This window comes from Notolepis coatsorum (genome assembly GCF_963971535.1).
Source record: "Notolepis coatsorum genome assembly, chromosome: 6".
Lineage (NCBI taxonomy): Eukaryota > Metazoa > Chordata > Actinopteri > Aulopiformes > Paralepididae > Notolepis > Notolepis coatsorum.
The window spans coordinates 180,778,873-180,794,656 of record NC_140170.1 but is presented as its reverse complement, the minus strand read 5'-3'; the positions used below and the strand labels follow the sequence as shown (position 1 = coordinate 180,794,656).

The 15,784-nt window shown below is 41.2% G+C and overlaps 4 protein-coding genes across 4 annotated transcripts; all 4 read right to left on the bottom strand.

The window, feature by feature from the left end:
- Nucleotides 1–7,049: 7,049 nt before the first annotated feature.
- LOC311229843 (histone H1-like) lies at nt 7,050–7,664 on the bottom strand (the record flags this gene model as incomplete). The annotated part of the gene is made up of 1 exon (XM_084315916.1): nt 7,050–7,664. The coding sequence occupies one exon, from the start codon at nt 7,662–7,664 to the stop codon at nt 7,050–7,052; it is 615 nt and encodes a 204-aa protein (XP_084172042.1).
- A 2,751-nt stretch (nt 7,665–10,415) lies between these two features.
- On the bottom strand, nt 10,416–10,799 carry LOC311230107 (histone H2A; the record flags this gene model as incomplete). The annotated part of the gene is made up of 1 exon (XM_084316267.1): nt 10,416–10,799. The coding sequence occupies one exon, from the start codon at nt 10,797–10,799 to the stop codon at nt 10,416–10,418; it is 384 nt and encodes a 127-aa protein (XP_084172393.1).
- A 1,385-nt stretch (nt 10,800–12,184) lies between these two features.
- LOC311229842 (histone H4) lies at nt 12,185–12,496 on the bottom strand (the record flags this gene model as incomplete). The annotated part of the gene is made up of 1 exon (XM_084315915.1): nt 12,185–12,496. The coding sequence occupies one exon, from the start codon at nt 12,494–12,496 to the stop codon at nt 12,185–12,187; it is 312 nt and encodes a 103-aa protein (XP_084172041.1).
- Nucleotides 12,497–15,406: 2,910 nt separating this feature from the next.
- On the bottom strand, nt 15,407–15,781 carry LOC311230207 (histone H2B-like; the record flags this gene model as incomplete). The annotated part of the gene is made up of 1 exon (XM_084316417.1): nt 15,407–15,781. One exon carries the CDS (start codon nt 15,779–15,781, stop codon nt 15,407–15,409), a length of 375 nt encoding a protein of 124 aa, XP_084172543.1.
- Between the last annotated feature and the right edge of the window lie 3 nt (nt 15,782–15,784).

Below are 15,784 nucleotides of genomic sequence, written 5' to 3'. Positions count from 1 at the left end.
CATAAGTAATACTAAGTTATATACTTCGATAAGCCCCCTTCACTTCCACACACTAGAGTACAATAATTGCTTTTCATGGAAGTGGTGGGTGGCTCTTAAAAGAGCCTTTTGTTGTATTAAAGACAACGTTCTGTTCAAACGCTTATCTCTTTTTGGGAGCTCCTCTCTTAGCCGCTATTGGCTTGGCAGCCTTCTTAGCTGGGGCCTTCTTGGGCGCAGCTGGCTTTTTCACCTTCTTTGGGCTCTTGGCTGCTACCTTCTTGGGACTCTTGGCTGCTACCTTCTTGGGACTCTTGGCTGCTACCTTCTTGACTTTCTTGGGAGACTTCTTGGCGGCAGCAGGCTTCTTCGTTGCCGCCTTCGTGGGCTTTTTGGCCACAACAGGTTTCTTGGCTGCTGGCTTCTTGGCTTTCGGAGCAGCTTTCTTTGCGGGCTTTTTGGCTTTAACCTCAGCCTTGTTGATCTTGAAAGAGCCGGAGGCTCCGGTACCCTTGACCTGGACCAGGGTTCCTTTTGTCACCAGACTCTTGACAGCGGTCTTAACGCGGGCCTTGTTCTTGTCCACGTCATAGCCACCGGCAGCCAGAGCCTTCTTTACGGCAGCCAGAGACACACCGCTCCTCTCTTTAGAAGCAGACACTGCCTCGACGACCAGGTCACTGACGCTGGGACCTGACTTCTTGGGTTTGGGAGCTGCCTTCTTCTTAGCGGCCTTAGCCGGAGCAGCGGGAACTGGAGCTGGAGCGACTTCTGCCATCTTCTCTGGTTCTGTCTCAGATTCAACACAACTAGAATTGTGATATTGAAGCTCAGTCAGAGGGCTGGTCTTAAACACTACATGAGAGCCATATAGACTCAACCCACCGTGTCCTCCTCTGTGCTGCCAAAATGCTCTGCCGCTTGTGTTTTCTCCTCGCCAAAAAAGAGCTCAAATACACAACTATGAATATTGCAGTAATTTAACGCCAAATGGGTCAGCAAGCAGAAATATGTGCCATCAGAATTAAACCATTTGGAGACCCCTGGTGTGTTTGTGGACGCTTCAAACCACCAATTTGCGCCTTCACCATGGTGCGCAGCTATACCTTTCTCTGTTATTTATGTCTCACAATTCTTTAGATTGCATTATAATCCGACATAATCTCGTTTTCCAGCGAGCCGAGCTACCTGACTAGAGACTGGGAGCAAGAATAGTAATCTGGGGTGACGGGTTTTGTTTTAAATGGATGCTTTTCCGGTGTTGGTAAACACACTGTTGCTGGTGGCCTGTAGCGTGGGTCACCTCGACTTCGTATGAGGGATGATCACTACCTTAGATTAGTGGAAGGTTTCACGTGGCCTATATTAATTACAACTAACATTTAATTAATTAATGTTGCAAAACATTTCATAACTCACACAAGAAGCGTAGCTACATTTTCCTTTTGGGGGTGGGGGACTAGTTTGCTGTGTACTTTAGACTGCTGCATGCTTGTTGACAATACATGCTTTTTGGGCATTGCTGATCTGCTGTGTTTTCTGATTTAAATCTGCTACACTGAACACTTAGCACAATAAATAATAACTGCATTGGTCTATTTTAATTGTATTTCAATAGTTTAAATAGACATAGTAGATTCATAATGAATCATGATCATATCACCAAACATAAACGCACCATATCAACATGTTCTGCATTACCACAAAAGAGGCCTTGCACGGAATGTTTGTGTAGTAAAGGCAATGGAATGGTTGCTATATGTATAAATTATATGTATAGATTATCATATCAACACATAGTGTTGTGTCTTATTACTGAATGTTATAAAGAAGTCACAACGGAACAGTAATATCATGCTTTTCAGAAGTGTTTTACCGACTACCACTGCACATAAATTAGGCATTTTCTTTTGAAGGTGGTTACCAACGGTTACAGGCAGCCATGCTGGAAGAAACAGAACAACACAAACATTACAGTTTGTGTTTAGCCTATAGGTCAGATATACAGGCCTCTGTTGTTAGGGCTCAACTCATTGTGAAGTAAAGGATATTAGAATGTGGTGCAGTAGGCTGCCAGCTACATTTTTGATACATTCAGAAGAAATAGCTCAAGGAATGAAACATACTATGTTGTCAAGAGTCATACTTGTATTATTATCTTGTACCACAGTGAGGTACTAGGGCGGGCCATACTTTTTTTTTTTTTGGAAAATCAATCGAGTGGGGTGTCTAAAATATGTGTTTTTTTGTGGGGAATTCAAATATGGGATTATTTTTCTAATCGGATAACTCCTACCTACATTGTTTTGGATTTCAAAATGGCCGATTTGACCATTTTTCACCCCTTGGCCATACATGGATGCCAACATGAATCTGAAGGAAATCCTAACATGCAAGGTGTCTAAATGATGTGTTTCTTAATGGGGAATTCAAATATGAGTTCATTTTTGGGATAGGATAACTCTAACCTACATCATTTTGGATTTCAAAATGGCCGATTTTACCATTTTTCACCCCTTGGCCATACATGGATACCAACATGAATCTGAAGGAAATCCTAACATGCAAGGTGTCTAAATGATGTGTTTCTTAATGGGGAATTCAATTGTGAGGTCATTTTTGGGATAGGATAAATATAACCTGCATAATTTTGGATTTCAAAATGGCTGATTTTACCATTTGAACCCATTGGTATTGTATTACAAAATTGCAAAGATAAAAAATATATGGGAAATCATTTATAATGACAAAGCCATCAAATTTATTAACAAGTGAACTGTATATAACTGGATACAACTCCAAAGATCAATAATAATAATACTAACAATAATAAATTGTATTTGTAATGCACACAAACACCTAATTTAACACAAATGCTAAATCTCGATCTCCTGACTTCTTTGCCAGGTTCCAATATCTTGATTGGACTCATTCTTGGATGGCAAGATCTCCTACTGTACTGCTTTAGCCACCAACCTACAAACACAAACTTAAAGTCAACGTCAGCCATAAATAGGTGAGCTCTTTCCAGAACTACTCAGCAGAAACCTCTGTAACCATTTTAACAAACGTCTCAATGTATTGAGAAAATCCATGGGGCTCCATCAATCCTCTATCTTCTTAAAACATTGGAAAGGCAGGGGATGGAAAAGAAGGCAGAGAAAAGGAGAAGGGGCAAAGAAGAAAGCTTTGCAGCAGCAGACAAGGTTGCCAGGAAGGATGTTGAGAGCTTCCTTACAGTCCCTGAAGTTGAGCTCATTCCTGAAACTGACCCTGCAGCTTCAGCAAAGCTACGGAAAAATTATGATGAGATTCCAAACATCGCCCTTGCTAGTGTAAGGTATGGCATAGGTCTAAGGCCAACTGCAGCTATAGCAACTGCAGCTCTGATTGATGCAGGACTCATCTTAGAATATGACACAAGTAAAGTGATTGATAAGAACAAGGTTAAGAGAGCACAAGAAAAGTTGATGCAAGAGCTGGGGGAAGAGTTTGAGGAGAAGTGCAGGGAGGAGGGGGGGATCTCCTGTATCCTCTTTGATGGGCGGATTGACATGACCAATGTGATGATGGAAGCTGAGGGCAGTGACCAATCTTTTCCTGCAAAGATCAAGGAAGAACACTATAGTGTTGCTAGTGAGCCTGGCAGCAACTATCTGTTCCACTTTACACCAGAGAAAGCAACTAAAGAGGAGTCTCATGCAGAGAAGATTGCTAAGGTCCTGTTTGCCTGGCTGAAAGAGAGAGGTTCTGATAAGACCTTGTGGGCCATTGGAGGAGACTCGACCAATGTCAACACTGGAGTGAAGGCAGGTGTAATGCTGGAGCTGCACCTGGGGAGAAAGCTGGTCTGGTTGGTGTGCAACTGGTGAACTTCCACTGCGCCGTCTCATTGTTGAAGTTGATGGGGCTACTCTGTCTGACAACAAATTGTCTCGGCCAATAGGACAGCTCCTTGATTCTGTTACAGACTTGGAGATCAATCCTAACTTCACCAGGATCTTTCTTGGCCCTCCGCTGATCAAGCTGCCTGAGAAGATCATTCAAGATCTCTCAACTGATCAACACTATGGCTATAAGCTGGTCTGTGCAATCAGGGATGGAGTGCTTTCTGCAAGGCTGGCTCTGCTGGAGATTGGACTGGTAAACCACAGCCGCTGGCTCACCACAGCAAACAGACTCCTCAGGCTCTGGGTGTCAAAGCATCAACTTAAAAGAAAGAACCTGAATAATCTACAATGCATTGTGGAATTCATCATTGGAGTGTATTATCCATGTTGGTTCAACATGAAGGTCAAGCACTCCTGAATCGAAGGGCCTAGGCACATCCTGTTTCAGCTGGACTGCCTCAAGTCTCAGAGGAAGGAGGTGCTGGATGTTGTGATGCCAACTGTGAGAAGATCTGCTTGGTATGCCCACAGTGAAGCCATCCTCCAAACACTGCTGTGCTCTGAGGATCAAAAAGAGAGAATTGAGGGGGTGGAGAGAATCCTGGCCATCAGGGGAGAGGGGGATCCAGACACTCAGCTGGGAGACTCCTGTGTCAGGATCAGAAGAACACCTCACATCAATAGTGACGCTTCCAGCATTGGTGGCTTAATCAGCTGGTCAGAAGATTTGTCAGAGCCACCTCTCACCTGCTCCCTAAGCACTTCCGAGGTGAAGAACTTAATCAACACCCCCATGGAGGTTCTCGACTGGCCTTGCCACACACAAAGCATCGAGAGGGTTGTTAAGGCCTCTGCTAAGTACTTTTCACAATAAAAAAGGGATGGAGGGATCAGGGCTCAGGAGACCAGCAGGAGGCTGATGTCCAAGAATGAATCCAAGCAGGACTTGTGCAACCTGATCAAATTTAAGAAGATAGAGGATTGATGGAGCCCCATGGATTTTCTCAATACATTGAGACGTTTGTTAAAATGGTTACAGAGGTTTCTGCTGAGTAGTTCTGGAAAGAGCTCACCTATTTATGGCTGAAGTTGACTTTAAGTTTGTGTTTGTAGGTTGGTGGCTAAAGCAGTACAGTAGGAGATCTTGCCATCCAATAATGAGTCCAATCAAGATATTGGAACCTGGCAAAGTTCAAGAAGTCAGGAGATCGAGATTTAGCACTTAGGTGTTTGTGTGCATTACAAATACAATTTATTATTGTTAGTATTATTATTATTGATCTTTGGAGTTGTATCCAGTTATATACAGTCCACTTGTTAATACATTTGATGGCTTTGTCATTATAAATGATTTCCCATATATTTTTTATCTTTGCAATTTTGTAATACAATACCAATGGGTTCAAATGGTAAAATCGGCCATTTTGAAATCCAAAATTATGCAGGTTATATTTATCCTATCCCAAAAATGACCTCATATTTGAATTCCCCATTAAGAAACACATCATTTAGACACCTTGCATGTTAGGATTTCCTTCAGATTCATGTTGGCATCCATGTATGGCCAAGGGGTGAAAAATGGTAAAATCGGCCATTTTGAAATCCAAAATGATGTAGGTTAGAGTTATCCTATCCCAAAAATGAACTCATATTTGAATTCCCCATTAAGATACACATCATTTAGACACCTTGCATCTTAGGATTTCCTTCAGATTCATGTTGGCATACATGTATGGCCAAGGGGTGAAAAATGGTCAAATCGACCATTTTGAAATCCAAAACAATGTAGGTAGGAGTTATCCGATTAGAAAAATAATCCCATATTTGAATTCCCCACAAAAAAACACATATTTTAGACACCCCACTCGATTGATTTTCCAAAAAAAAAAAAGTATGGCCCGCCCTAATGGTACAGCCATATAGTAAATGTAATGGAACCATTAATAACATGGTTATAACATGGTATAGTCCATTTTAAACCATGATATCAATGGTACATGGCATCATTTGTTATCATAGGAATGCCAGGATACATTTTTGTAAGAGATGTTTCTAAATGGAAATGGGGGACCCTGATGTAAACAAGACAAACGTCTTTTTCTGGTCTGCATCCCCTTAACAATTGTGTGTATTGAGCCGTACTGTATTGTATTGCAGAATGGGCTCAATACACACAATTGTTAAGGGGATGCATACCAGAGAAAGATTTTCGTCTTGTTTACATCAGGGTCCCCCATTTTCAATTCATCATAACATATATGACACACATGACATACAGATAGACAATACTGCTACATCTATACATTTATGACATACCAGATTTACAAATACAATATTGTTTGTGATACAAAAATAGTCTAAAAAAGAGAGTATATACATTTGACAAAGAAACTGTACATTGGAGGAGGTTGGGTAGGAGGGGGTGGGGGGAACTGTACATTGGAGGTGGTTGGGTGGGGGGTAACTGTACATTGGATTATCTGGCGGCTGTGCTGGAATATCTGACCGCTGAGATAACTATCTGAAGAGGTGCGACTCGTTGAGACCATTTTCTTTACCTGGTCTGGATCACTAATCACATTATAAATAAATCGGTAGAACTAGTCGTGTTTTGTAGCCGTGCCTGTTTCATATAAATAGTGGGGGTCCATAAAAGAGCCTTTTGTGAGTCAATGTTCCACTTGTTCTGTATAATATAATGGTTGCTTGTGTAGATATTTAATGTGAGGTAGTGGGGAACATAATTATGTGCCAACATATGATCCAAACCGGTCTGAATAAATAAAATTACATTAATCTGCTGTGTCCACTAATGGGCCATCACCCGTAGTCATTCCAAGTGTCATAGCGGTCATTTACGCACAGACATAAAGGCACCATAATGATAGCAATTCATGTATTTCCACATAAAGGGCTCAACTCGTTGCAGTAAAGTATCTGCGTTAGTAGGACCCACTAATCAAAAGCGGACTTAATAACAATCAACATTCTCCAATTGAGAACCTATATCTGAGGTAACTCGTGGAAATCAACCATCCCATAAGTAATACTAAGTTATATACTTCGATAAGCCCCCTTCACTTCCACACACTAGAGTACAATAATTGCTTTTCATGGAAGTGGTGGGTGGCTCTTAAAAGAGCCTTTTGTTGTATTAAAGACAACGTTCTGTTCAAACGCTTATCTCTTTTTGGGAGCTCCTCTCTTAGCCGCTATTGGCTTGGCAGCCTTCTTAGCTGGGGCCTTCTTGGGCGCAGCTGGCTTTTTCACCTTCTTTGGGCTCTTGGCTGCTACCTTCTTGGGACTCTTGGCTGCTACCTTCTTGGGACTCTTGGCTGCTACCTTCTTGACTTTCTTGGGAGACTTCTTGGCGGCAGCAGGCTTCTTCGTTGCCGCCTTCGTGGGCTTTTTGGCCACAACAGGTTTCTTGGCTGCTGGCTTCTTGGCTTTCGGAGCAGCTTTCTTTGCAGGCTTTTTGGCTTTAACCTCAGCCTTGTTGATCTTGAAAGAGCCGGAGGCTCCGGTACCCTTGACCTGGACCAGGGTTCCTTTTGTCACCAGACTCTTGACAGCGGTCTTAACGCGGGCCTTGTTCTTGTCCACGTCATAGCCACCGGCAGCCAGAGCCTTCTTTACGGCAGCCAGAGACACACCGCTCCTCTCTTTAGAAGCAGACACTGCCTCGACGACCAGGTCACTGACGCTGGGACCTGACTTCTTGGGTTTGGGAGCTGCCTTCTTCTTAGCGGCCTTAGCCGGAGCAGCGGGAACTGGAGCTGGAGCGACTTCTGCCATCTTCTCTGGTTCTGTCTCAGATTCAACACAACTAGAATTGTGATATTGAAGCTCAGTCAGAGGGCTGGTCTTAAACACTACATGAGAGCCATATAGACTCAACCCACCGTGTCCTCCTCTGTGCTGCCAAAATGCTCTGCCGCTTGTGTTTTCTCCTCGCCAAAAAAGAGCTCAAATACACAACTATGAATATTGCAGTAATTTAACGCCAAATGGGTCAGCAAGCAGAAATATGTGCCATCAGAATTAAACCATTTGGAGACCCCTGGTGTGTTTGTGGACGCTTCAAACCACCAATTTGCGCCTTCACCATGGTGCGCAGCTATACCTTTCTCTGTTATTTATGTCTCACAATTCTTTAGATTGCATTATAATCCGACATAATCTCGTTTTCCAGCGAGCCGAGCTACCTGACTAGAGACTGGGAGCAAGAATAGTAATCTGGGGTGACGGGTTTTGTTTTAAATGGATGCTTTTCCGGTGTTGGTAAACACACTGTTGCTGGTGGCCTGTAGCGTGGGTCACCTCGACTTCGTATGAGGGATGATCACTACCTTAGATTAGTGGAAGGTTTCACGTGGCCTATATTAATTACAACTAACATTTAATTAATTAATGTTGCAAAACATTTCATAACTCACACAAGAAGCGTAGCTACATTTTCCTTTTGGGGGTGGGGGACTAGTTTGCTGTGTACTTTAGACTGCTGCATGCTTGTTGACAATACATGCTTTTTGGGCATTGCTGATCTGCTGTGTTTTCTGATTTAAATCTGCTACACTGAACACTTAGCACAATAAATAATAACTGCATTGGTCTATTTTAATTGTATTTCAATAGTTTAAATAGACATAGTAGATTCATAATGAATCATGATCATATCACCAAACATAAACGCACCATATCAACATGTTCTGCATTACCACAAAAGAGGCCTTGCACGGAATGTTTGTGTAGTAAAGGCAATGGAATGGTTGCTATATGTATAAATTATATGTATAGATTATCATATCAACACATAGTGTTGTGTCTTATTACTGAATGTTATAAAGAAGTCACAACGGAACAGTAATATCATGCTTTTCAGAAGTGTTTTACCGACTACCACTGCACATAAATTAGGCATTTTCTTTTGAAGGTGGTTACCAACGGTTACAGGCAGCCATGCTGGAAGAAACAGAACAACACAAACATTACAGTTTGTGTTTAGCCTATAGGTCAGATATACAGGCCTCTGTTGTTAGGGCTCAACTCATTGTGAAGTAAAGGATATTAGAATGTGGTGCAGTAGGCTGCCAGCTACATTTTTGATACATTCAGAAGAAATAGCTCAAGGAATGAAACATACTATGTTGTCAGAGTCATACTTGTATTATTATCTTGTACCACAGTGAGGTACTGATACATGTAGCTCATGGTAAGACCATGTCGGTCTGTGTCATCTGTTTATGATCAGTAATAAATAACCCAAACAAGAGGACACCTGCTCATGGAGATGACTCAGCACCATCAGAAAACATCTCTCACCTTATAAATGTATACTGGCATTTCCATGATTAAAAGTTATGCCAAATGCATGCAAAAGGGATTATGCAGCTGTATGTACAGACAGATGTGTATATGAATGTGTGTGTGTATATATATATTGTAAGTCAAAGCAGTGACAGATGTCACCAAGAGAGCTATTGATTGATTGAAAACTTTATTAACAGATTGCAGAATGGGTACAGTACAGCTCAATACATACAATTGTTAAGGGGATGCAGACCAGAGAAAGACTTTTGTCTTGTTTACATCAGGGTCCCCCATTTTCAATTCATCATAACATATAATACACGACTTACAGATAGACAGTACTGCTACATCTATACATTTATGACATACCAGATTTGCAAATACAGTACTGTTTGTGATACAAAAATAGTCTAGAAAAGAGAGTATATACATTTGACGTAGAAACTGTACATTGCGCTATCAAGGTGCACAAAATAATTGTCTTGGAAAAATGCAGTTTCATGTCGATTATTGCTTGGCTTAATTAATATCAAGTGTGGCTATGGAGTTTTGCTAAGAGAATATATAGTTGGGTTATTATGGCTTTGCGCGCAAATAGTTTCCTGTGCGCGGGAAATGTGCGACAAAGCCTCTCAACCAATCGTATACAAGAAGCCACGCAGCTATACTTGCACAATTTGACCTATATTCTACCCATGTAACTCTTGTGTGCATGTATAGTATATATATATATATATATATATATATATATATATATATATATATATATATAATCCACTTATGTCTGAATACACCTGCATATCATCTTTTGTATATACCTTACCTTATACCACTGGTCAGTATGACTTACTACCATAGTGTATTTATACCTATAACACTGTACATACATCTGCTCAGCATTATTACAATACTCTGTATAGTACTCATTTATTATACTTCAGTTTAATCCTATTGCACTTTACTGTTACATTTGTACTCCAGAAAGACGCCAATTTATTTTCGTTGTACTATATAAAGACAATTAATCTTAATCTAATCTGATCTAAAATAGTGAAATTAAAACGAATTGGCTGAAACGCTCTCGACGAATGTAAATATAAGGAGTCAAACAAGGCACTTATCGTAGAAGCAAACATTTTCTCCGCAAATATTCTATATGGAAGTGTTGCTTTCTCGGTAATAGGTGGGTGGCTCTGAAAAGAGCCTTTGTGGGGTTTGTCGAAGAGGCTAAATAATTTACTTCTTGGCAGCCTTCTCGGTCTTCTTGGGCAGAAGGACAGCCTGGATGTTGGGCAGCACACCACCCTGAGCGATAGTCACTCCTCCCAGGAGTTTGTTGAGCTCCTCGTCGTTACGAACGGCCAGCTGCAGATGGCGGGGGATGATACGACTCTTCTTGTTGTCACGGGCAGCGTTTCCAGCCAACTCCAGGATCTCAGCGGTCAGATATTCCAGCACAGCGGCCAGATAAACCGGGGCACCGGCTCCAACACGATGAGCATAATTGCCTTTACGCAGCAGTCTGTGGACACGACCCACGGGGAACTGAAGCCCGGCACGAGAGGAGCGAGTCTTGGCCTTAGCTCTGGCCTTTCCTCCGGTCTTGCCTCTTCCAGACATGTTTATTATTCTCTCACGTTAAACGAGTTAGAAATTGAATGCAGTGAGTTGGAGAGTAACCTTTTATAGTCAGGCTTGTGTTTTCTCACCCAATCAGGAAAGACGTTTTGTTGGCGCTGTTTCCAAAAGACCAGTCCTCCAATAACCTCGTTCCCAGTTGTATCTCCGTGAAGTCCTCCAATAACCCTGTGAGGTGTAGGCGGAGTAACGAGCTCACAGAGAGGAGACCAATCAGAAACTGCTGAGCCTCCGCGTTAGTAATAATATTATAAGGCCAGAGTTTCGGCACACCAGCGTATTATTATAGTGAAGACTAAAACGTAGTTTTCTCATAATGGCCAGAACTAACTAACAGAACTGATCTAATAGTTATCGATTACACTGCTGACAAGTAATACATATGACCCTATATGGTTAAATATAAATACAATCCGAACTATCATGTTTGCTCCTTGTCTGGAGCCCATTTGGGTTAAGCCTGCATGGTTTCGTCAGTGGTCCTGAAATAGGTTAGCGCCCTTTAGATTTCCAGTGCCTACAAGTAGCGAATCCACGCTTCCAAACAAAAATGTTTATTTTATTTGTTCCTTTCGGTATTTACATACCTGTACATATTCCTTTCCTACTCTTACTGGTTACCCTGCTTGCCAGTATGTACTATAGCTGGAACCCTATGTTCCTCTAAGGTCCCTCAGGTCCTCTGACCAGCTCCTCTTGGCCGTTCCAAACTCCAGGCTGAAGCTTAGGGGGGACCGTGCTTTTGCAGTGGCAGCCCCAAAGCTCTGGATTGAGCTGCCATTGCATGTTAGGCAGGCCCCCACTCTGCAGGTGTTTAAATCACGCCTCAAAACACACTTATTTGCTCTGGCTTTTGTTTTTTAAACCGTTTTGAGAGATTGGCCTTTTTATGTGACACATTGTACTGTTTTATTATGTGCTTTTATTACATTTTTATGTTTTATCCTATGTTTGTGGACTTGTACAGCACTTGTCAACTTTGTTGTTTTAAATGTGCTATATAAATAAAGTGGATTGGATTGGATAGTGTCTTTATAGCTGTATCACTGTACATATTAATACTACAACTCTGTACAGTACATACATCTGCTTAGCACTATTACTCAGTTGTACTCATTTATATATTTTATAGCAAGTTTATTCACCTGTATACAGCATATTACTATTGCATTTAACTGTTATATTTGCACTATAGTTTGATGCCTTCTTTACATTGCTAAATCAACAAATTCTGTGCTATGCCCGAGACAACTCAGTTTAATACTTTTCACAAATAAACTTATGTAGAGTGTGTGCTCATTCAGTGACAATGTGGGTGGCTCTGAAAAGAGCCTTTGGGTTTTGGATAGTTAGGCTTGAATAGAAGTCTAGCCGCCGAAGCCGTACAGAGTGCGTCCCTGTCGCTTCAGAGCATAGACCACATCCATGGCTGTGACGGTCTTCCTCTTGGCGTGTTCGGTGTAGGTGACGGCATCACGGATCACGTTCTCCAGGAAGACCTTGAGAACACCACGAGTCTCCTCGTAGATTAGACCGGAGATACGCTTCACTCCGCCACGACGAGCCAGACGACGGATGGCGGGTTTGGTGATTCCCTGGATGTTGTCACGAAGCACTTTGCGGTGACGCTTAGCGCCTCCTTTACCAAGTCCCTTACCTCCCTTTCCTCTTCCACTCATTGTAAGGTATGTAAGGAAACAAACGAATGTAGCAGTTGGCCAACCGCCTGCTTCTTTGAACCCTCTCTGAGGACGTGGTTGAGACCAAGAAGCGCGCAGGGACAAATGTGGAGGGAGGGTTTGAGGAAGTGTTGTTTTCCCAATACAATGCATCATCCTGAGACCCAGGGGGAAAAGTGTTGTCACTTGTATTATTTTTTTTTTAAACATTTAACATATATAAATAAATATATATATTTTTTACTTAACTCTAATCATATTTTACAAAATGTGCACTGTAGTGCACCACCGGACTTCATTGATCGTAGAACAATAAGAATCATAGGATTATTTTTAAATTATGAAAATTGCATCCACATTAACATTGCCTTTTCACTGGCCAAAAGTGTGTGTGACAATGAAGAAAAGAAAACTTCTAATTTGATTCTTCTGAATTGTTCCTGTAGCAGACAGGCCCCTTTTCTTAAGTAGACCAGTGTTCCTCTGGGAACCGTATCAGTCAAGTACATGACTGAATTACCACCTATTCTCATCTGTTAATCTGTGTCATTCTTCCATGTTTGCTCTGATTAAAAACCTCAGATCCCTACATTTGGTTTTGGCCCATGAAGCCGTCTTTATCAACTTCATGTGGCTCAGTGCATTGCTACTGAGATATATTGTTTGTATATGTGATATAAATGGATGGTTGTGCCTTGCTAGTGAAATATATTGTTTTTATGTGATATAAATGCATGCTTGTGCGTTGCTACACTGAGATAGTCTCATGTATCTGCCATGACCGACTACCTTGTTGTTGTTGTCCTTACAGTATGCTATGCTGTAATTTGACCAGAACAAAGCTTCTTTGTGGGTATTGTACTAATATTTCATAACTGTCCTTTCAGAAAGCACTGAGCACACTTACAGCAATGTTCTGCCTCAACCGTGACCCTGGTCTGATCTTCTTTGCCCTTGGTGGTGGCCTGTAGTGTGGGTGAGTAAGTAGGTATAATGTGGCCTATATATGGATTAAAACTAAAATTAGTCCTACCTTTACAAGTATGTAAAAACCGTATAAAGGAAACATAGCTATACATTTAGCTTTTTGTTTACAATATTCAGGCTTTAAAAGACAACTGAAACAACATCTAACAGCCCTACGCCTGCACATTATGTACATGTAGACACACACATACCCATAGTTACTTTTATTTTTACTTTATTGTATTTTTAGTGACAGGAATATTAGTAGCCTATATAAATAGGTGGTAAGAGTATATGGTTTCTCACTGCTTGTGAATTGAGTGCATATTTAATATATAGTGTTATGTAATGTATATTGTACTATGTATGATTCCATTATGTTTAGGAATGCAGTATCATGTAATATGTTTGATAGAAAGTATATTGTCACCCCAGGAAGATTGCATCAGCTAATGGGGATCATAATCAAATCATACTGTAAGAAAGAAGTACACAAACAGTCCATGCAAGGCCTCTATTGTTAGTGTCTATTGGTGTAGTACATGTTGATACATTCTGAAGAAATGGTTCAAGGAATGAAACATACTATGTTTCTACTACCTGTACCATAGTGGGGCATTGTTTTATACACATGGCCCATGGTGAGACCCAGTCCTGTGTCATCTGTTTAGTAACCCAAACAAGAGTAAACCATCGGCTCAACTCAGCATCATCAGAAAACATCTCTTACAAAAATGTATCCTGGCATTCCTATGATAAAAAATAAATACATGTACCATTGATATCATGGTTTAAAATGGACTATACCATGTTATAACCATGTTATTAATGGTTCCATTACATTTACTATATGGCTGTACCATGGTAAATAATTTGTATGACTGGTACCATGGTAAAACAGAAAATATTTTTTTGTAAGGGCAGATTCAGAGCACCTTGTGAAACATAAAAGCAACTATTGAGCTGCTGATCAGTTTGATCAAAGGTGTCCTTATTAGTAAATACTGTTCAGAAAAATTAGGCCCTAATCTGTGATTTTATGTTGTACAACAGAAACACATCTAGAGAAATTGTGACTAGATTTGAAGCATTAACATTACGAGTGGAGAGAGCATGGTGTGGTTTATCAGTGCATTTGTTGAAGTCCAAACCACAGGGGATGCCTGATGAGCAGAGTAACCTTTCAGCCAGATGTGGAGGCTGTGTATCCTGCTAAACATGGAGGGAGAGGGGACCGGAGATGATCAGGAGGGTTACTTATGAAGTCAGATTTTAGACTTCTGATTGCTGGAGTTTGATGTCAACAATAAAGTTATAAAAGGTTATTGTTGTTGTAATAATGCATTTAACATATAACGCAAGGTTGTAAATTGTACAGAAATATACAGAGCTCATATGATCAAATAATGAATACTATTTGCACTTGACTGTTGGAAATCATAGGACATGTGTTTGGCTATGGGAGTTTGTTTATTATAATTAAATTAGCCTGGAATGTATTATTTTTAGAATAGCATTTCCACTTTGAAAATGCTCAAATCAACATTATCCATGTGTATTATAAAGTCCAATAATGTATCATTGGTCAGGGTTCTAATACAGCAGGTGAATATATTAATTTACTGTATAAATGTGATGTACAAGCTAGTCTATCCAATCTAGCTACTTAACAACCTAAAATCACTGGATTTTGACTAGTAAATATAATTTGCAACTTAATAGCCATCCAAACTATTCGTTTTTAGTAATTTATTAATCAATAAGTAACATTATACAACTTCATCTCCCGACAGACAGCCCTACCATGATAATAACTGTTCAAACGAAAGGCAATACCACTTTGCTGAACAGCGCGATCATGAGAATAATAGGAATAACTCTCTCAGGACAGAGTGGGTGGCTCTTAAAAGAGCCTTTGGGTTAATCTTCAGTGAACAGGGTAGTTTACTTGGAGCTAGTGTACTTGGTCACAGCCTTGGTTCCCTCAGACACAGCGTGCTTCGCCAGCTCACCGGGCAGCAGCAGACGTACAGCGGTCTGGATCTCCCTGGAGGTGATGGTGCGACGCTTGTTGTAGAGAGCCAGGCGCGAGGCTTCTCCAGCGATGCGCTCGAAGATGTCGTTAACGAAGGAGTTCATGATCCCCATGGCCTTGGAGGAAACGCCGGTGTCGGGATGAACCTGCTTCAGGACTTTGTAAATGTAGATGGCATAACTCTCCTTCCTGGACTTTCTGCGCTTCTTGCCTCCCTTGGCAGCGGTCTTGGTGACAGCTTTCTTGGAGCCCTTCTTGGGCGCTGGCTTGGCTGGTTCAGGCATATT